Genomic DNA, 22,323 nt, shown 5'->3' with positions numbered 1-22,323 from the left:
TGCAGCTGTTATTTGGCCAATGCCTTTTAAATCCTTCTGGCTGCTATCTAGGGATAATAGCTAATCTTCATTTATCATCCTGAAAAATTTTTTTAAAAAGCTGTTTGGAGGTAAGATTTTGACCAAGTTCGATCCTCCAATCAGTGATATACTTCCTGTAGATTTTAGCATTTTTGCCTCTGCCAGGGAAATGGAGGGATGTGTCCTAGCAACACTCTTGTCTGTTGTCCTTAATTGGCATTTTCCTCCTCGTTTACAATGGATATTTGAGCACATTCTTTGGGAGCGTTACCCAAGAAGTACTTGTGATGTACAGGGTTTGGAAACCTAGCATAACGAATCTTTGACTCTTTTTTTCTAATTTGAGACTGGAAAATCATCATCCTCTAGGTGGAACATAGTGGTAGATTTGCCTTTGCAGCAACAGAAATCATTCAAGAGTATTTTATATGCTAGTTTCATTTTTATCATTTTATTACATTTAGTTTATTTACCATTTAGTATATTTATGCCTTTGGGACAGTCAAGATTGGAGTTACCAGTGATCTCCCAACTGACTCCCATCTTCCACCCTCTACTATCTTGTAAATGCCTAAACCCTATCTGTATCTTCATTCACACCAAGTCCCATTCTAGTCATTGCTTCTTTGGTTCACTGACCCATATTGTTTAATCTTTCACCAAACCTCAATTTCAATCATTTTTAACCTTGTTTTCAAATCCCACCATAGACTCGCCCATGTCTCTGCAAATTCTACCAAAAATACAAACCTTGATGTCACTATACCCCACTAGTTCCACCATCTTGTTTGTCCCTGATCATACATCATTCCACCATTGGTGGGTGTATTAAGCTGCCTTGACTGTGAGGTTTTGAATTCCTTTGTAAAAGTGCTTAACTCTCTTCCTTTAAGATAACATTTAAAAAGTATCTTTTTGACCATGCTTCAGGTCATCTGTTGATACCTCTTTCTGTGTCTGTTAAACTCTGTTAATGCTCTATTAAATGTCTTGGGGTCCTTTACTGTATTAGAGATGCTACATCAAATAAATTTTTGGTTGTATTTTAGATTAAATAGTCAGTGCCGCCGTACACTCAGTTCCACAATATAGAGAAGCTTCTTAAAGGAGGTCATCTTCAGTTGTTGATGCGTGCATGGTGAAAGCTTTTTCCTCAGGAGATTACTGCATCAGTGTGAGACTTTATATACAATTGAGTGTGGAAGAATCAGAATATAAAACTAAAGTTCCCTTACTTGCTAATGGCCAGAATAACATATTATTCAGCCTTTACCTAAAGAATGACGAAAGCTATTTTTAATTTCGTGTGAGCAATTTTCAGTAATATGTGAAAGATGCAATATAATATGCACTCAATGTGTAAACATTGGAATAAAACTTGCCTTTTTTGCTCTCAAGAGTTCTTTCCTTGGAGGAACGGGAGGACCACCTTGATCGATTGGAGTTTGTACGCAGTCAGTTAACTTTGCTAACCGAGGACTGTAAGAAAAGCATAAAACTCGTAACCGAAGAAGTAGAAGCCAAGGTGAGTGTTGTAGCCCTCTTCACGTAGAAATTGCTTGCTTTTAACATGTAGCTTTCGGTTTATTGTTGCCACTACTAAGGGAAGCAAAATACAAAATTTAGGTAGCAAATTGGATTGAAGCATTATCATGTCTGCTGGGTATTTCCAGCATTTTTGTCTTATTATAACATTTTTTATTTTTCTTATTTATCCCTGTGATAAGACAACCAATCAAATGGGAGATGTCAATCTTATTTAGGAAAACTTTATGCTGTATAGGCTGACCTTCCCTCATGAAATTTCACATGATCTACTCTTGTCATTCAGCTGGCCTTCAACTGATAAAATATTGCATTAATGCAATGCCTGATTCATGCATATGAGCTTTATAATACTAAATTCTTTGTCATTGATTTCAAAAAGAGATGTGAACTGTTTGTGGTAGTTGTATTAATTAGATTCCGATTATTTTGGAGTAAGACCGTGGCATGGTATGACTGTTATCGAATTTGTAATCCAGAATCCTGTGGACAAGGGAACTAGTGAAATTTAAATTCATTTAATTAATAAATTACCCTGAAACTTTGATTGTTTGTAAAACCCCATCTGGCTCACCAGTGAGGGAAGGAAATTTGTTATCCTTGTATAATCTGATCTCCATGTGATTCCAACCACATGGCAGTGATCTTTAAAAACTATCTTGTGAAATTGCTGAGTAGTTCAAGGGCAATTTGGGGTGGATATCAACTGTTAGCCTTGCCCACAATGCCTGTATCTTATGAAAGAATAAATAAATCAAAAATTCCTCATAAGCACTGGGGGGAGGCTGTGTAATTTATTGTCTTCCTAAGGGAAGTGGAAAGAAAATAAATTTGAGTTTTCAAACTTTGCTACGTTTGACTTATGGATTACAAAATTTAGATTACAAAATAAAGAATGTTCAAGAGCTCTAACCAGTCATAGAGTCGTAGAAATGTACATCATGGAAACAGACCCTTTGGTCAAACTCACCCATTACTAACAGATATCCTAAATTAATCTAATTCCATTTGCCAGCATTTGGCCCATATCCCTTTAAATCTTCCCTATTCATGCACCCATCCAGATTCCTTTTAGATATTGTAATTGTACCAGCCTCCTCCACTTCCTCTGGCAGCTCATTCCACTCTTTGCATGAAAAAGTTGTCCCTTAGGCCTCTTTTATATCTTTCCCCTCTCACCCCAAATCTATGCCTTCTAGTTCTGGACTCTCCCACAGCAGAGAGAAGATCTTGTCTATTTAGTGTTGAGAGTGAGTTGCTGGAAAAGCACAGCAGGTCAGGCAGCATCCGAGGAACAGGAAAATCGATGATTCGGGCCGGAGCCCTTCATTAGGAATGGTTTCCAGCAACTGCAGACCTCACTGTCTCCACCTTGTCCATTTACCCTATCCCTGCCCCTCATGACTTTGTAAACCTCTATAAGGTCACCCCTCAGCCTCTGACGCTCCAGGGAAAACAGCCCTGACCTATTCAGACCTTCCCTATAGCTGAAACCCTCCAATCCTGCCAATATCCTTGTAAATCTTTTCTGAACCCGTTCAAGTTTCGCAACATCCTTCCTGTAGGAGAGAGATCAGAATTGCACAATATCTTCCAAAAGTGGCCTAACCAATGTCCTGTACAGCTGCAACATTACCTCCCATCAACAAGTAAACTTGTTACAAAGTGGTTAAAACAATTTTATGATTCAAGTCTTTGTATTGAAAGTAAACGTTGCATAGAAAGATAGAGCATTTGTTATAAAATACGTAAACAAATGAAGGATTAATTCCAGATTCCTTGTGTTGATGTCTTGCAAACCTCCCATTGCTGCCTCTGTCTTGCCCCTGCCCCCCTCCGTCTTCCATCTCTCTCTACCTGCAGCCTCAATCTTTTCTCTCTCTCTTCCCCTCATGTTTTCCCTTTCTTTCCCACTCACCTGCCTTCTCTTCCCATCTTCATTGTTTCTCTTTCTCTCTCTTTTATCCCAACCCTCCTTGAAACTTAATTCTCATCTTCTGAGGCTTGTTGCTGATTAGTTCACTGGAGAGGAATAGCCTGTAAATGGAGGAGCAGCTTTTCTTTTTGTTCTCATGCACATAGTTGAGTGAGGTTTCTGAGTCTGAGGGAAAAGCCAGTTCATTCTTGACAGATTAAAAATTATTTGACATTAAGTTTTTTTCACAACAAATAATTACCATTGTTCTGCTGCTGGAATTGATGGTCACAGCATTGATTATCCTTCAGTAGAAAGTTTCTTCAGAATTTTAAATATATTTGTCTGAAAATTCATAACTTTAGGCAAAAGAAACAGTAATAATTGTCATAACAAAATGCAAACATAGTTCAAAGGAAGATGAAGTTATCCTCTAAAGAGAGATTTGGGCTGCTATAATGACATTTTATTCTAAGTTCGGATGCTAGATTTCTTCCTTGGATCAAAAGGTTTACAAACAGACATGGTTTCTCTGATGACCTATGGATGCAAATAAGGGTTAACACTAAAGACTGAGACACTTTGGATCTGTTGGATTCAGATGGATCATGAATCTGTCAGGTGAATACTATACTTCATAGACAGTATGACCAGTTTCCCCACCTAAAGTTTTCCTTTGACTATTTTTGGAACTCGCTACTCAATCAGTTTTTCGTTATTTCTAGGATTTTATAGATTGTCAGGTTGGCTCATTCATTGCAAATGGAGTCTTGAGAGACATTAGGTATTTTATAGAAACAGGTCTCTTAGTCATTTTGACTTTGAGCATGATGAATTTATTCATGCTTTTATTTGATTCCTGAATTCACTTTATTTCATAAATTACCAGAGAGGACATTCTTGCCCCCACGGCATCAAGTCAGTAGTAGCATTCTGAGAAGAACAATCTAGTTATAAAACCTTCTTTGCCATGGTTAGAGCTATATACTTCAACTTGTGGTTTAATTTATTTTCTTTAATATTGTTAGATTTATCTATCCTTACCCATAGATACATTGCAATGAATTGAATAAATTATCTCTGAAGCATTATATAATTGAAAGATATTGTAACTGTGATTTAGTTGCAACTGCTTAACGTTTTTCATCATGAACTGGTATTTCAGGTTTCTGCTGCAATGACTGATGAAATCTGCCGCCTTTCTATATTGGTTGATGAATTTCATGGAGATTTCCATCCTTCCCCTGCAGTTTTAAAGTTTTATAAAAATGTGAGGAAAAGTTCCTTTTTTTAGTATATTAATAATTGAAAAGGGAATAGTTTATTGATATCTTTAACATTTTATATATTACATTTCTATACAGGATCTGCACAAACACATTGAAGAAGGACTAGGGAGAAACTTGGCTGAACGCTGTTCCAGTGCAGTCCATGCTGCATTGCAGACAGCACAGCTTCAAATGATAGGTTAGTATGCCAAGATATAAGATTGGGGTAATTTGTTTTATTCTAGAGTAGAAACTTTCTCAAATCTGATTTCAGTTTTCAAACTGAGACCTATCCTGCTGTTCAGTAAATATTTCTCCTAATAAGTATCTAATGAAGGTTTTAGGAAAGCAGGAATTGAATCCCAACAAAAATCTAGGAATTAACAAAATAAAACTACTGTGTTGCAAGATTTAATTATGAGGAATGCATACTTGTATTTTAGAGTACAGAATTGCAGTCTTACACATGTCATCAAGCTCCATGTGACTGTTCTCCAGTCTGAAGTTAGGGAATCCAGATTTAATAAAACCCTTCCAGACACATTAAAAGCTTTTCTTACAAAGTTAAGATCTGTAAAGCAAATCAAATTTTGGAATGGTCTTTTGCCGTTAGGTAATACTACCGAAGTGGTAGACAACAGCCAGAATCTCGCAGTACACAACAAATGAGTGGTCTCATTACTTATTACTCCATTGTTTCCACATGGAATTTCTCTGTCATTTACTTTGCAGTTTATGGTTATTAATCACAACAGTGCAGCACCCTCTACTGGGGAGCTGGCACTTCGTGAGCCAGGAAAGCAGTGATGTGACTCCTGAGGCAATCATGATAAAATATCCTTATGGAGATGCACAGAATTAAAAGGAAATGTATATAATGATGTTTAATTCCATCTTTGAATTATGTACAGAAAACAGATTAGAGAGAAAAAGAAATATGGCTTTGAAAGATAAGATATGGTAAAAGAGATAAAGTAAAACCTTTCTTCATTTACAATAATTAAAATATTTTAAAAATGCACTTAAAAATCATTTTTAACATTAGAAAAGGTATGTAGCAGAAAATAATTTTTCATGTTACTAAGAATGCAGTTTTACACTTAAATGGAAAAGCCCTAATTTATGATTGCATACATAGTGGGTAGCAGGTATGTCCCACAACTTTTTGTCCTTCACGTGTTTAAATGACAGGTTTCTTGGACAGCTTGTGTAGCAAAGTTTGAAGAGGAGCAGGGCAATTCAGACAGTAACATTTTGAGTTCTATATCTACCTACCCATATAATCACCACTGAAGGATATTACAGTTTTCCTCGATAATAATGGCATTGTTGCTGCAAAATCCGAGCTATCCGGCATTGAATCCTTGTAATACCAAATGGACCTAGACAAAATAAACTTGCCATTTATAAAATGTTCTGTTATTAAATTTAAGTATTTGTACTGTATCTTGGGTTATCAGTTGCATTGGTGTTTTTGCTCACAAAACTGAAATGCACGTTCAGGTAAATAAGTTCATATGCCTGGTGATTTGATTTTGACACACTTGAATTCAAGATTTCTAGCAATTGCAGTTTTGTGAAGAAAATAAATAGGGAGAGGGGAAAGGTGAACATATTTTGGGACGAATGAAACATTGTTAATGTTTTTAAAGTTGGAGATTCTTGCTTACATTTATGCATATTATTTAGAAACATCTGATTTAGCTTTTGACATAATCATAATGAGACATTTCATTGAGCATAGCTTATCTTTGAACTCTCTGACACCAACTGTAGCACTCAGGTCAAGTGTTTAATGGAATACTCATGACTTGCTTGGGTGAGTGTTCTAAAAACACTCTAGAAACTTAACATTATTCAAGAGAAAGCAGTCTACTTGATTAGTCCTTCACCTGTTAGTCTAAATATCTAATAGCTTAGTTTAGAGTGGATGCTTACTATAGGATACACTGCAGCAATCCCCTAAGACCATAGCACAGAAACAGACCCTTCAGTCTAATCCATTTATGCCGACCAGACATCCCAGTCTGACCTAGTCCCATTTGCCAATATTTGGCCCATATCCCTCTAAATGCTTCATAAACTTATCCAGAAGTCTTTTAAATGTTGTAATTATACCCGCCTCCTCCACTTCGTAGCTCGTACCATACTCACACCACCTTGGGTCCTTTTAAAATCTTTCCCCTCTACTTTGGCAGCACCTCTCAAACCAATGACCACACTCAGCTAGAAAGACAAAGGCACCATATGCATATAAACAGCATTTCTTCTAAGTTTCCTTCCAAGTCACAACTCAAATCCTTAATGCTAGATTCAACTCTGGAAAGCACCACTAATAGCTCACCATACTGACCGCCGTAGACATTCTGCAATCACCATTGAAAATTTATCAATAAATTGTGTCCTTATTAGAAATGTCTACATCTTAAAATTTTTTAAAATGTACTGATTAGATACAAGTTAAATATACCCTTTCGAGTCTGATTTTGTTCTAAAGTGATGAGAAAAAATAGGCAAAAAAAACTGTTTAAAGAAAGAATTTGTATATATTTGTTGGACCTTCTCACCTTTCCCCAGGATGTATCAAAAGTAGTCAGTGTTTGTATCTTGAAACTTAATCAATGTGACAAACAGTGAAGTCCCACAGGATGTTGTCCTTACACCACTGGAATGCAAAAGGCAGTCATCAGACTCCACTTAGTCTCTTCCCAATCCTTTCTCTGATGATCCCCCTCCTGATTACTGTCTGGTCTCCTAAAGTGGTTTGAATATTGCAGCAACAATATCACTTTGTTTAATTGTATTTGCACCAAAAAGGACCTTCTTGGATTGCCTCTAAGGACCAGTGTTGATCAGCTGTAGCCCTTTTTAAATATTTTCTAATCAGCCTGTTCAGAGTACCCAGGCCTCCCGACTCGGGTAGGGACACTACCATTTTGCACAATAGCTCTTGTAACCCTTGGTTCTCTTTCCTAGTTAACATACATTACATGCTCAGAGTTTGGGAGAAGATTTGTAGCTCGGGTGCCCGTTGTTGTGGTTCTGTTCGCCGAGCTGGGAATTTGTGTTGCAGATGTTTCGTCCCCTGTCTAGGTGACATCCTCAGTGCTTGGGAGCCTCCTGTGAAGCGCTTCTGTGATGTTTCCTCCGGCATTTATAGTGATTTGTATCTGCCGCTTCCGGTTGTCAGTTCCAGCTGTCCGCTGCAGTGGCCGGTATATTGGGTCCAGGTTGATGTGCTTATTGATTGAATCTGTGGATGAGTGCCATGCCTCTAGGAATTCCCTGGCTGTTCTCTGTTTGGCTTGTCCTATAATAGTAGTGTTGTCCCAGTCGAACTCGCATTGCTTGTCATCTGCGTGTGTAGCTACTAAAGATAGCTGGTCATGTCGTTTCATGGCTAGTTGGTGTTCATGGATGCGGATCGTTAGCTGTCTTCCTGTTTGTTCTATGTAGTGTTTTGTGCAGTCCTTGCAAGGGATTTTGTACACTACATTGGTTTTGCTCATGTTGGGTATCGGGTCCTTCGTCCTGGTGTCAGATATGTAGATGATACCTTTGTAATCATTAAAAACACAGAAATAGAGAACACACACCGGATCATCAACGCCACACTCACAGGAATCTGATTCACTAGAGAGGAAGAAAAGGACAACCAACTCCCATTCCTAGACGTGATGGTACGGAGAACACCGAATGGAGAATTCACCACAAAGGTATACAGGAAAGCCACACACACAGATCAAGTCCTAAACTACGAAAGCAACCACCCCAACACACACAAAAGAAGTTGTATCAAGACACTGTTCAAAAGGGCCACAACACACTGCAGTACACCAGAACTGCAAAAAGAGGAAGAAGAACACTTACACAATGTATTTGCCAAAAACAGATACCCCCGCAGTTTCATCAACAGATGCCTAAGGGAAAGACAACGGAATGAGGACATGCCACAACCCAAAGGACTAGCCACACTACCATACATCAAAAACATTTCTGAACTGACAGCCAGACTACTGCGACCACTAGGACTCATAACAGCACACAAACCAACAGCCACTCTCAGGCAACAACTCACCAGGACGAAGGACCCGATACCCAACATGAGCAAAACCAACGAAGTGTACAAAATCCCATGCAAGGACTGCACAAAACACTACATAGGACAAACAGGAAGACAGCTAACGATCCGCATCCATGAACACCAACTAGCCATGAAACGACATGACTAGCTATCTTTAGTAGCTACACACACAGATGACAAACAACATGAGTTCAACTGGGACAACGCTACTATTATAGGATAAGCCAAACAGAGAACAGCCATGGAATTCCTAGAGGCATGGCACTCATCCACAGATTCAATCAATAAGCCCATCGACCTGGACCCAATATACCGGTCACTGCAGCGGACAGCTGAAACTGACAACCGGAAGCGGCAGATACAAATCACTATAAATGCTGGAGGAAACATCACAGAAGTGCTTCACAGGAGGCTCCCAAGCACTGAGGATGTCACCTAGACAGGGGACGAAACATCTGCAACACACATTCCCAGCTCAGCGAACAGAACCACAACATATATTACATGCTCCCTACCTTGTTCCCTTATTATTATGCTTCACATTGGATAATATCAGCCATCTGTTGGATGTTACATAACGATTCAATCCAACCTGGGTCTGATTTGATTTGTTCCTCTATTTGCTCTATCTCCTATTTTGGTACCATCGATAATTGTTACATAAAAATATGTAGAACCAGAAAAATCTTTGATTTTACATTATGGTTCTGAGAGTCAGAGATCCTGCAAAGTACAAGAGAACAAAGAAAATTTACAGCCCAGGAACAGGCCCTTCGGCCCTCCAAGCCTGAGCCGATCCAAATGTATTGTCTAAATCTGTCTGTCAATTCCTAAGCATTTGCATCCTTCTGCTCCCCACCTACTCATGCATCTGTCCAGACACATCTTAAATGAATCTACCGTGCCTGCCTCTACTATCACTGCTGGCAACGTGTTCCAAACGTCCACCACCCTCTGTGTGAGGTACTTGCCGCGTGTGTCCCCCTTAAACTTTCCATCTCTCACCTTGAAAGCATGACCTCTCGTTATTGAATCCTTCATCCTGGGAAAAAGCTTGTCTCTATCCACCCTGTCTATACCCTTCATGATTTTGTAAACCTCACTCAGGTTCCCCCTCAATCTCCTTTTTTTTCCTGTGAAAATAAATCTAACCTACTCAACCTTTCTTCATAGCTAGCACCTTCCATACCAGGCAACATCCTCGTAAACCTTCTCTGTACCCTCTCCAAAGTGTCCACATCCTTTTTGGTAATGTGGCGACCAGAACTGTACATAGTATTCTAAATGCAGCCAAACCAATGTCTTGTACATTTTAACATGACTTGCCAGCTCCTATACTCAAAATCCCGTCCAATGAAGGCAAGCATTCTATATGCCTTCTTGACCACTCTATCCACCTATGTAGCAACCTTCAGGGTACAATGGACCTGCACTCCCAGATCTCTCTGCCCATCAACTTTTCCCAAGTCTCTTCCATTCATTGTATAATTCGCTCTAGAATTGGACTTGCCTAAATGCATCACCTCACATTTGTCTGGATTGAAAGCCATCTGCCACTTTTCCACCCAACTCTCCAGTCTATCTATATCCTCATGTATTCTCTGACAGTCCCTTATGCTTTCTGCTACTCCACCAATCTTTGGATCATCTGCAAACTTGCTGATCATACCAACAGTGCCCTCTTCTAGATCATTAATGTATATTACAAACTACAGTGACCTCAATACTGACCCCTGTGGAACACCACTGGTCACCTTTCTCCATTTCGAGAAACTCCCTTCAATTACTACTCTCTGTCTCCTGTTGCTCAACCAGTTCTTTATCCACCTAGCTAGAACACCCTGCACACCATGTGACTTCACTTTCCCCCCTAGTCTACAATGGGGAGCCTTATCAAACGCCTTACTAAAGTCCACGTATATGACATCAACAGCCCTTCCTTCATCTAACAACTTGATCACTTCCTCAAAGAACTCTACTAAGTTGGTAAGGCACGATCTCCCCCGCACAAAACCATGTTGCCTATCGCTGATAAGCTCATTCTTTTCTAAATATGAATAGATCCCATCTCTCAGTAACCTCTCCAGCAACTTCCCCCACCTCTGACGTCAGGCTCACTGGTCTGTAGTTACCGGAATATCCCTACAACCCTTCTTGTACAGAGGGACAACATGAGCAACCTCCAGTCCTCCAGCACCTCACCTGTATTTAAGGATGCCACAAAGACATCTGTCAGGGCCCCAGCTATTTCCTCTCTCGCCTCCATCAGCAATCTGGGATAGATCCCATCCGGTCCTGGGAATTTGTCCACCTTAATAACCTCTAGCATACCCAACACATAGAGTCATAGAGATGTACAGCATGAAAACAGACGCTTTGGTCCAACCCGTCCATGCCGAACAGATATCCCAACCCAACCTAGTCCCACCTGCCAGCACCCGGCCCATATCCCTTCCTATTCATATACCCATCCAAATGCCTCTTAAATGATGCAATTGTACCAGCCTCCACCACATCATCGGGCAGATCAATCCATACACATACCCATCTTCCCTACTTATGCCAAAGTGATTCAGACTAATCAAACTTCTCTCTCTAATCTCAACATTAATCATGTTCCTCTCCTCAGTGAACACTGATGCAAAGTAATCATTTAGAATCTCACCCATTCTCTCAGGATCGGCACACAGCCTTCCTTCATTATCTTTTAGTGGACCAATCCTTTCTCTAGTTACCCGTTTGCTTCTTATATAAGAATGAAATGCTTTGGGATTTTCCTTAATTCTGCTCGCTAAAGCTATCTCATGACCCCTTTTAGCCCACTTGATTCCTTGTTTAAGACTTGTCCTACTCTTCCGATATTCCTCCAGAGCCCGTTCTGATCTTAGCTGCCTAGACCTTATGTACGCTTCCTTTTTCCTCTTGGCTAGTCGCACAATTTCTCCTCTCATCCACGGTTCATGAATCTTGCCCTTCCTGTCCTTTGCCTTCAACGGGACTGCCTATCCTGCACTACCGTTAACCTATCTTTGAAAGCCTCCCACATCTCAAATGTGGACTTCTCTTCAAATAGCTGTGTCCAATCCATATTTCCCAGTGATATAATTGGCCTTGGTCCACTTTAGTACTCTTCCCTTAGGACCACTCTCTTCTTTATCTACGAGCATTCTAAAACTTACAGAATTGTGGTCACCGTTCCCAAAAGAATCCCCAACCACAACTTCTACCACTTGTCCTGGCTCGTTCCCCAGCACCAGATCCAAAATGGCCCATTGCCTCATCAGACTATTGACATACTGCTCCAGAAAACTCTTCTGGACGCTTCGTACAAATTCTACTCCATCCAGACCTCTGATGCTAAGTGTATCCTGTAGATATTATTCACTCTAACTATGTTATGCTATTGAATATTTAGGCTATTGGATGAAGGGCTAGCAAGTAGACTGCTTTGTCCTAAATGGTGTTGAGCTTCTTGAGTGATGTTGGAACAGCCATCCAAGCAAGTGAAGAGTATTCCATAACAAACTTGATTTGCTTTTGTGAAAGTATATCGCATATTTACTTTAGTGTAAAATTGTATTTACTTGTGTCTTAAATTTAGTTCTTCCGATGGAAGAAGAGAAAGACAAATCTGAAAATATGAAGTGTGTTAAAAGAATGTGGTTTTTTTTGGTTCCTGGGTGGAAGGACCAGAGAAAGCATGCCTAAATTGAAATTAGCGTCAGGGCATACATTTGTTCTAACCCAAAACATTTCTCTCCACAGAGGCTGTTAGACCTGCTGAGCTTTTCGATCAAATTTTGTTTTTGTTTCTGACTTCCAGCATATGCAGTTCTTTTGGGTTTTTTTAAATCAGGGAATACAGTGCTGATGTACATGCTGATTGAGCTTGAGGGTTGAAAAGTAACTTGACAGATTATAAGAATTTGAGGAAATGTAAACATACAGTTGGTGTTCTGAAACATTGCGGAAAGAAGCTGAGCAATCTGGGTCGACTAAAATTGTCTTGATAATCTCTCCTGTTCAGAATTATGGAAAACGTTTTTAAACTTTTTTGGAAGCATAAACATCAAACCTAAAAATAGTTATTTTTAAATTTTTAATGCTATGGTACAAACAAAATTTATAGTTTATAGATCAAAGAGGGACAACATTAACACGCCTAGTGCACCTCATACTGAGAAGCTATTTCTGTTTAAAATTATTACTTAATTTAGGCACAGACACTTGATCAGATTCTATATCTTTTCCAGGGAACCTCAAGCCTTTGCTTCCACTAAATGTTCAGAATCAAGTCAATGCACTGCTCCCATACCATAAATTTGACCTCAGCTATGACCTGAATTGTGACAAAATATGTGCAGATTTCCAAGAAAATGTTGAATTCCATTTTTCCCTTGGTTGGACTTCACTGGTCAATCGTTTCCTAGGACCCAAGGCCGCCCGTAGAGCTCTACTGGGACTTAGTGACCCAACTTTTCAGGTACACTGAACTGTGGTTTATGTTATAAATGTAATACTCTTTGATAACTTTTCAGCTGGTGATTCAAAGGTTTAATTTTGTAAAAGTGACAGGAGTAATTTTAAATAAGTTATTTTCAGAAGACATCCTAATGAATACACTGTTGCATTCAGAAGCCATAGAAAATAGTTTTGGAGGATACATGATCAGTATATTTAGTTTTATTTCCATTTTCCTCTGTATGTCGATTTTTTTCTTTTTCTCTTGGCTGTGAACCAACTACAATTCAGGCAAACATATTCAAGTATGCATCTTTGCACAACTAATTGGCCATTAGTAATTTACAATCCTGTTGATTTAGGTCTTTGTATTTCAGTTCTAAATGTAACTAAACAGCTGAAATCAAGACAACACTTATCCAACAAATTGTAAGTGTTGTATTTAATGCACATCTAGTAACTTGTCATTTCTCAAAGATGTCCCAGCAGAAGGAATAACGCAGCTGTAGGAAATCAAATGTGATTGGCTGAAACAAAAAAGTTCATTAATTTACTGATCAGATACTTGAGAGTGAACAAAACAAAATTCTACTGGAAACAACAAATGCTGGAGATCACAGCGGGTCAGACAGCATCCATGGAGAGAGAGCAAGCTAATGTTTCGAGTCTAAATGACTCTTCTTCAGAGCTGAAGTGGAGGACAGTATTTATGCTATAGTTTGGAATGGGGGTAGTGGGTGCACTTCTGGATTATCTACTAGTTAAGTCTCTTTCCTAACCTCCTTAACAATCTTGTAAGGCCAACTTTCAGAGATTCATCCTGTAATGCTGATAGTGCTAACACTAACACTTCATCTCCTGTTCAGAATGTTTCATTTGGAGCTAAATAGTCTACAACACTCCTGTATTTACTCATTTTTACACAATGTACAATGCAAATTTACATCTTGTGCAATCTTGTACTATAGATCCCTCGGCCTTTATCTACAACACCACCAGTGACGAATGCACCTGCACTTGCCCAAGAAAACATGGCACAGGAAGAACTCATGCTCTCTCTAGTCACTGGATTAGCTTCTCTGACATCTAGGACTTCAGTGGGCGTTGTCATTATTGGAGGAGTGGTAAGTAGTTTCTTGAATATTCCTAAAATTGAGCTAATATCACAGATTAGAACAGTCTTTTATTATGGACACAGGTGCGATGGCCTATTGGCTTCCTTTTGTGCTGTATCATTCGACAGTATCTGCACTAGTAATTATTCCAAATTATTTGCACAAGCTCTGTTTTTTATATCATAACTTTGCAATTTGATTGCTTCTTTATAAAATTATCAGAAATATTAGCAGAAGTAGGCAATTCAACTTCTCCAAACTGCTGCAGCATAGCCGATCTGATTGTAGCCATAACTCCCCTTAACTGACTACATGTGGGTGGCACAGTGGTTAGCACTGCTGCCTCATAGCGCCAGAGACCTCAGGCGACTGACTGTGTGGAGTTTGCACATTCTACCCGTGTTTGCGTGGGTTTCCTTCGGGTGCTCCGGTTTCCTCCCACAGTCCAGAAATGTGCGGGTTAGGTGAATTGGCCATGCTAAATTGCCCGTAGTGTTAGGTGCAAGGGTAAATGTCGGGGAATGGGTCTGGGTGGGTGCGCTTCGGCGGGTCGGTGTGGACTTGTTGGGCCAAAGGGCCTGTTTCCACACTGTAAGTAATCTAATCAAACCCCTCACGTCCACTCTCCAATAACTCGTGAGTGCCTTGTTGATCTAACTCAGCCTTGAATATAGTCACTGCTTTCTGTAGAAGAGAATTCAAAAGACCAGCAACCCTCTTAGAGAAATTTCTCTTCGTTTTTGTCTTAAATGGGAGACTCCTCATTTTCAAACTGTGTTCCCAGTCCTCGACTCCCCCCCCCCCCCCCCCCCCCCCAACAAAGTACTTTTTGATCTGACTACTTATTAAGAAATCTCACAATCGAATCCTGAAACAGACATTTAAACTTTATTGCTGAAAATGTATTGCTGGAAAAGCGCAGCAGGTCAGGCAGCATCCAAGGAACAGGAGAATCGACGTTTCGGGCATAAGCCCTTCTTCAGGAATTCAGGCTTATGCCCGAAACGTCGATTCTCCTGTTCCTTGGATGCTGCCTGACCTGCTGCGCTTTTCCAGCAACACATTTTCAGCTCTGATCTCCAGCATCTGCAGCCCTCACTTTCTCCCATTTAAACTTTATTGCATAGCACAACCAAAAATAAGACCCCTCAAGTAAGCAAGTTAAGCCTAACAACTCTACTTGGCTATTACCTGATTAATGATGGAATTTACCAAAATTCCAACCAACAGAGTCTTAAAACAGTTGTGTTTACGTAGCTTTGGCTCCTTCTTTTCCCAAGCACATATAATTGCTTTCAATTCCTGTATAACAGTTTGTCCTTGTCCCTTAACAGATTATGCCATAAAGAGTTATTGCTGATTCTTGTGATCAATGAACAGCTATTAAAATTCTGAAGTTTACAGTATCACAATACTCTCAGCATGTATCTGGCAAGCCCCTCAGAAGCTTTTGTGAACTTCAATCAGAGCATTTCTCTTTCTGCTAAAGTCTAATAAGTATAGGTCCCTCTTGTTTAACCTTTCTTCATAAAATTGTCCATCACACCCATATTAACTTCAAGAAAATTGAGAGCTGGTACCTTGAGCATTTGTATTTACCAACAAAGCCACAGAATGTTTCAAGTTGCATTCCAAAGATGTGGGAATAGTCATTTTGGCTTCATTTTGCCATTGATACAATTTGCCCTTACAGAACTCCTACAGGGGATATAACAAGATTAGGACTGGGAAAAAAAAAGTTTCAGCTCAAGATGGGCCTGACACTTTTTCCCTCAATTAGTATTTATTTGTGACGAACACAATCTCTGTCTGTTTACATTTTGCAACATTTGGTAGCAACTATTGAGTTAACAGTTATATCTCAATTTATCCATTTATACTGTAACAGTGCAGAAAGATGTTGCTAATAGTTGTTGCCCTTGATGAGACTACTTCAAAAATCAGAAATATTTAATGAAAAGTTATGAGAAAGACAATGCACAGGATTTACCCCAAACTTTTACTCTATGTAGCAGACAAAATTCAAGTCAGTCCCTCATTTCTGGGTGCAGGAGCACCTTACCAGATTTACAGTAGTTTTTATTTAATACTGTTATTTTAAATTAATGTTTTCTCATGGTTCTTGCTATAGATTTTCAGAGCTGTGGGTTGGAGGCTTATAGCTATTGCTCTAAGTCTGTACAGTATATTGTACATGTATGAGCGTTTAACATGGACAACAAAAGCAAAGGAGAGAGCTTTCAAGCATCAGTTTGTGGACTATGCTACAGAGAAATTACAGATGGTTGTTAGTTTTACAAGTGCAAATTGTAGCCATCAAGTAAATCAGTAAGTATCTTTTGCTTTTGCCTTACATTGCTTTCAGGCTGGAATTTGCCAAAAGATTACTTAGCTGCTGGTGTTTTAAAGTGTTGGTGATCATGAATGAAAACAAAACTACAATAGGCTCAATGGACAGCTTGTCTGTACCTGTCTAATTAGCTTTGTATGACCATTTACTTGAGTCATTTTCAAAATCTAAACGTTTCAGTAAATACTGGGATTTGTGTTGTAATTTCAGATTAAAAACATAGGGAACACCTTTTTTTTGAAGATGTGGTCTTGAGGCAAATTCTAATTATCCCCTAAACTAATAATGGGTAGATGTTATTTTTAATTTTGTTTGTAAATGAATGCTCTATTTCATCTTGATTTCAGTGAATGTACGATTTGCTAAATGGATTAAGTATGCCTCTTAAAGCAGCTTTTTTCTTAGTTCTCAGATTTTCATGCTTAGTTATTTGATGTTCTTTCATGATTTACCTTGGACCGCTTGAATTTGTTTCAGTAAGTAAAAGGAAATATAGTAAAATAATGACAAGCTAAATAGGGGCCACCCCAAATTCATGTTATGTGGCACTTCAAGATTGCTGAGAAATTCCAAGTGACCTGATGTGTTTACAAATGTACTCTGTCCAAAAAAAAAACAAAATATAGTGATACAGTCAAGATGTGATGTTTGTCTTTTTCAGTTTGTTCACAGCTGAGTTCACTTGATATATAATGAGACTCATAATACCAGGTTTGTGATTTCAGGACAGGCGTTCCTGATTTTTTTTCTTGAACATTTTAAGAATATCTTATGCTTTTAAGTTGTTAATGAATTGCTGGGGTTAAATATCTACCTGTCACTCAGGCATCTTGTATTGACTACAAGAGAAACAGTATTGCTTTAATGCATAATTTGTAAGCTTTTCCTGAAGTAAAACTCTGCATCATAAATAAAGGTCCATCCAAAATAAGGCCTGTCTTAATTGTAAAGGGACAAACTGACTAAACAATGCATATTTCAATAACAAAGCAGAGTTGCATTTAAAAATATCTCTCACTTTATACATTCACATGTTGACACTGCAGCTGCACATGTGCTGGAAGTGCTCTCTGTGGTGTTGCAATGCAAATAAATAGCCTCTCGCAAACCAGAGGCCTCATACTAGAGTCCTCTCTTAAGCTGTGTAGCAAAAGGGAATAATGTTTCTGTTTCTTGGCCATCATCACTGCAGCTCTTCACTGGTTGCTAAGGCACATGAACAACAGCTACGGTTTCTGTACTGGCTCCTAGCAAGTAATTTGAGATTTCTTGGGGACCTACAAAATAATAATTGGAAGTTTAGTGATATGATGTATTAGACATGCCAAACTAAAGGAGAAACAGGGATGCATTGATGTTCTGACTGGATGAGTAATCCAGAAGTCACGGGCTGGAATGCTAGGGACACTAGTTCAAACATCACCATGGCAACTGGGTGGAGTTTACATTGAATTAATAGAATCTGGAATTGAAAATGGTAACTATGCAAACCCATCAGCTGTGCTAATTCCTTGAGGGGAAGAAATCTGACATCCTTATCTGGTGTGGCCTACATGTTCATTCAAATCTTCACCAACATTTGAATGTATGTAAGTATATTGTTGGGATAAAAGAAATGAATCCTTCTAGTTTTTCTTGTCGAGCAAAATATGGTTCATCTTCGTATTATGTATAATAATTTGTTTTATTTTGTTCAAAGGACATTGAATATTTCCACAAGAATATGCCAGAGACTGATCTCACAGTAAACAAAAGGAAAATTAAACTTATGTCCTTCCCAAGCTAGGTTTCACTCTGGAATCTGACTTGTTAGCATCAGCTGGGATCATAACACTTGACCTTTTCTCCTTTGCATTTTCCTGAAGGGAACTGTCCAGTACCTTTGCTCGACTATGCCAGCAGGTAGATGTTACTGAGAAAAACTTAGAAGAAGCAATATCCAGCCTTAACAAAAAGATTGAACTCTTAGAATCTACGCAAAACCGATCAAAGCTGCTGAGGTAAAATATTTTTCATACTTCCCTTGTACTACTTAATTTCTGAACTGATTTTATTGTCAAGCAAGTTTATTCCATTATCTCTAATTTTATCCAATTTTTAGCATAAATTATTATAACCTTTCTGCTTTGCTTAAAAGCTTATCTGATCCAGAAAATACAGGATTAGCCTACTAAAGCCTGTAATAAATCACAGTTAACAATTGGTTGATCCTAATTAATATGAAAGTGCAAGCATATGTGACAAACGCTAGCTTAACACGCTTTGTGGTGAAAATCCCATAGTTCACACACACATGAAAATGTAATGACTGCCGCATTTGTCATCTGCTGCATGTGCCTGAACTATATTGCAAATAATATCTTCTCCCCTACACTTGCTGCTTTTCTTTCTTCTTCCATAACCAAAATTGGGATAAGGTTCTATGTCATTATATAAATGTACATTTCATTAACAGTTCTTTTGTATTGTAAATATATTTTTTCTTTAAATTTAATCAATCTGAGATTTCTTTTAATATCTAGAAATTTAGGAAGAATAATGGATGAATATCCAGTGAAGTATCTGCACTTCTTCAGTGATTGTTGTTGGGGTAAATGTCTGAGAAACACATTGAAAATCAGTTTTCTTTTATTTATTCCTGGATATGGATATTGTTGGTGAGGCCAGCATTTGTTGTTCTTTGTTGACCTTGAGAAGATGGTGGTGAGCTGCCTACTTGGAGGGGTGTACTGTAACCTCTTTCCCCCCCCGCTTTCCAGGAATAATCTCTCCAACATTGTCTTGTGTAGGGCAAATGCGGAACCTGTCATAAATTTGCTGTAAAAACTTGTGTGTGTGGCTGTGGCTGTGTCCATGCGCTATTTGGAGACTTATCCCACAAAGGCAGCTGCAGTAGCAGCAGTCTTATCGTTGTGTACAGTCTGGCTGTCCCGGAGAGTGGGTGCGGGGGGACTGTGTTGGAAGTGGGGGCTCCCGCACTTTGTGGAAGTTGGACCAGGTTGGGGAGCAGGCGGCGGTGTTGGACAGTGTTGGAGGACGGGGGGGGGGTGTTGGACTGGGTTGGTGGGCGGGCGGGGGCAGTGTTGGACCTGGGGGTGCAGTGGGTTGTGCGGGGGCGGGCGGGGGCTCGCGCTGTGTGCTGCTGGTAATCTCCTGAATGGAGAGCAGACTTTAAAATTCCGAGCCCCAGAGGAAAGGCATTTAATCGATTTTCCAAATAATCGATTATCCGAACAAAATACTGCCCACCCATCTCGTTCGGATAATCAAGTTTCTACTGTATAAGTTAGATGGCAGTATCTGTGCTGTACTGGAATAGTTTAGGATTGTGACTAGTTCTCAAGCACATGTCTACCGTACTATTACCCAGAATATTGGCAGGGCCTAAAGCCTTTGTCATATCAATTTACAGTGGGATATGATAGGATTGCAGAAGTTTATATTGGTTATGGGATTGCTTAGCTCCTTCCCTTGTCTGCTGCTTTCGTGGTTTGGCATACAAGTAGCCCTGTGTTGCAGCTTTGCAAGGTTGACATCTTGTTTTTAGGTGTGCATTCTGCTGTCATACTCTCCTGTATTGTCTATTGATTGTTTCTTTCTGTTGAACCATTTCTGTTGGCAATCTGTGTTAGGATCTGACCCAGGGCAAAGTTTCCCAATTCATTTCAGTTTCAGATGGCATGTCCCAAACTGTTAAGCTTCCTGATGTGGACCGATGAACTGATTCCCTTTGGTTGGTTGCAACAAGATTAATTTTAAACATATCCCATCTCTTGTGGCTATCATTCTCCCAGACCCAAATGAATTCATGTTTTAAAAAGATCCAATTCAATCAGGCTTTCCTAAATTAACAAAGAGTTAACTAATTACTGTGCTTGAGAAGAAATGCTAATGCAACACACAGACACAGTCTAAATACAGGTAGTTCTGGGATAACATGCATTTTGGCAGTGTGATTTGGCTATAACGTCACTGAAGAATTAGGGAACACTATTTTGGAGAAAGCTTACCTCCGTTGGCAGTAGTGCGATTCCAGCAGGCATCTGTTGTGTGCTTCATTCTGCACATGCGCTGACGTGCGATCTGAAATTTCTGTGCTGTTCTGCGCCGGTCTTCTTGCCATTCTGCAGTGCATCAATGTTTATGATTTGGAGATTTTTGCAAATTTTTGCTATAAATTCTGTGTTACGATCGAGCCCTCCACTATCACCTAATGAAGGAGCGTCGCTCCGAAAGCTGGTGTGCTTCCAATTAAACCTGTTGGACTATAACCTGGTGTTGTGTGATTTTTATCAATGTTTATGTGCTGTTCTCCGCATGTGCACTGTCAGCGCCACAGTCTCTGTGCCATTGTACATATGTGCAATATCAGTCTTCCTGCCGTTCTGCACGTGCACCAATGTCAGCTGCTGACAGAGATAGTGTACCGAGAGCAGGTTCTGACATTTTTAAAAATGTACTGTATTAAATTTACTTTTGTTTTGATAATAAGTATGATTTCAACCTTCATTCAGGCTGTGCTGTATTAGAATTTTGGGTGAATTTTGAGCAATCGTGAGTGATATTTTTTGCTGCTCTGTCCCTAACCCCATGTTTCCCATAGGCCCCCCTTTTTTTCTATTAAGCCATTTTCTATTAAGTGAGGTTTGGCTGCAACGTAACTACATTGTTAGAGAAGAACTACCTGCAGAAGATAAGTCCAAAAAATTAAAAGCTTTTTAAAAAATCTCTCTGGATTTGTGGAAATATATAAAATGTGTATACAGTCTGGGATGTATTTGCAATGGTTTGTAGTCATACGAAATCACAGTGATGTCTGTTTGAAGTTTCTTTGACACTTCAAGTTCTGTTCTGATATCCTCTTCCTCTCGACAGGCCCATTATTAAAATCCTTAGCTACTTTTGGCTGTATCAGCCCTCTTTTTAAAAAAAAAAATTGATTTACTCTCTGGACTTACTGTAAGCCATGGATGAGCTGCTATCAATGTTCCAGCGAGTTTCCTACTGCATCAAAAAAAAGTATTTAAAAGTTGTAGCATCTACCAAAGGCTTTTACAAAACAAAATCAATAATCACAATTGCTGCCACCTGCAGTTGGACAAAATCCCATTGTGAGAACATGACACTGGAACTTAGTACATTTACTGAAATCTCTATTATAGGTAAGATAGTTCACACCAGAAACAGGACCTAAGAAAACCCATTAACAACCCCTCAAATTTGCTAGGTATTCAAAGGCAATTCCTTAAACTTTGACACTGCCTGATAGTACTGACAAGAATGTATGTTGGTGATCTGATGAATAATAAATATAGCCTGAGTTTTGTCAGTGTTGAATTTCATCAAAACCAGTGGCAAGACGACTTATTTGTATTCTGATTCTCAAGTAAAAAGGTATCACCTGCAATGAAATGTTGTCATTGCAATACTTTTGATTAAACTTATAATAATTCAAATACCTCGTAAGAAGCTTGGGACATTTATTTTGGGGAAGTAAATAATCTGTTCGGTAACTGCTGTTAAACAGTCCCTGTTGGCAGTGCTTGAACCTCCCTCTCAAGCAT

General features: G+C 39.2%; 1 protein-coding gene across 1 annotated transcript in view; it reads left to right on the top strand.

Moving 5' to 3' along the window:
* LOC122555938 (mitofusin-1-like) overlaps positions 1 to 22,323 on the top strand; it is a 75,807-nt gene that overhangs the window by 49,461 nt on the left and 4,023 nt on the right. The window contains exons 11-17 of the mRNA XM_043702232.2: positions 1,420 to 1,546; positions 4,647 to 4,751; positions 4,846 to 4,948; positions 13,087 to 13,316; positions 14,263 to 14,418; positions 16,541 to 16,737; positions 18,625 to 18,759. Coding sequence (XP_043558167.1) covers positions 1,420 to 1,546; positions 4,647 to 4,751; positions 4,846 to 4,948; positions 13,087 to 13,316; positions 14,263 to 14,418; positions 16,541 to 16,737; positions 18,625 to 18,759 — 1,053 coding nt within the window. The remainder of the gene's footprint in view (positions 1 to 1,419; positions 1,547 to 4,646; positions 4,752 to 4,845; positions 4,949 to 13,086; positions 13,317 to 14,262; positions 14,419 to 16,540; positions 16,738 to 18,624; positions 18,760 to 22,323) is intronic.

Source organism: Chiloscyllium plagiosum, unplaced genomic scaffold (assembly GCF_037043375.1).
Source record: "Chiloscyllium plagiosum isolate Xiang-an unplaced genomic scaffold, Cpla_swu_hap1 HiC_scaffold_13, whole genome shotgun sequence".
NCBI classification, from domain to species: Eukaryota; Metazoa; Chordata; class Chondrichthyes; order Orectolobiformes; family Hemiscylliidae; genus Chiloscyllium; species Chiloscyllium plagiosum.
Note: the sequence above shows the minus strand (reverse complement) of the source record. Positions and strands in the feature narration are given on the sequence as shown.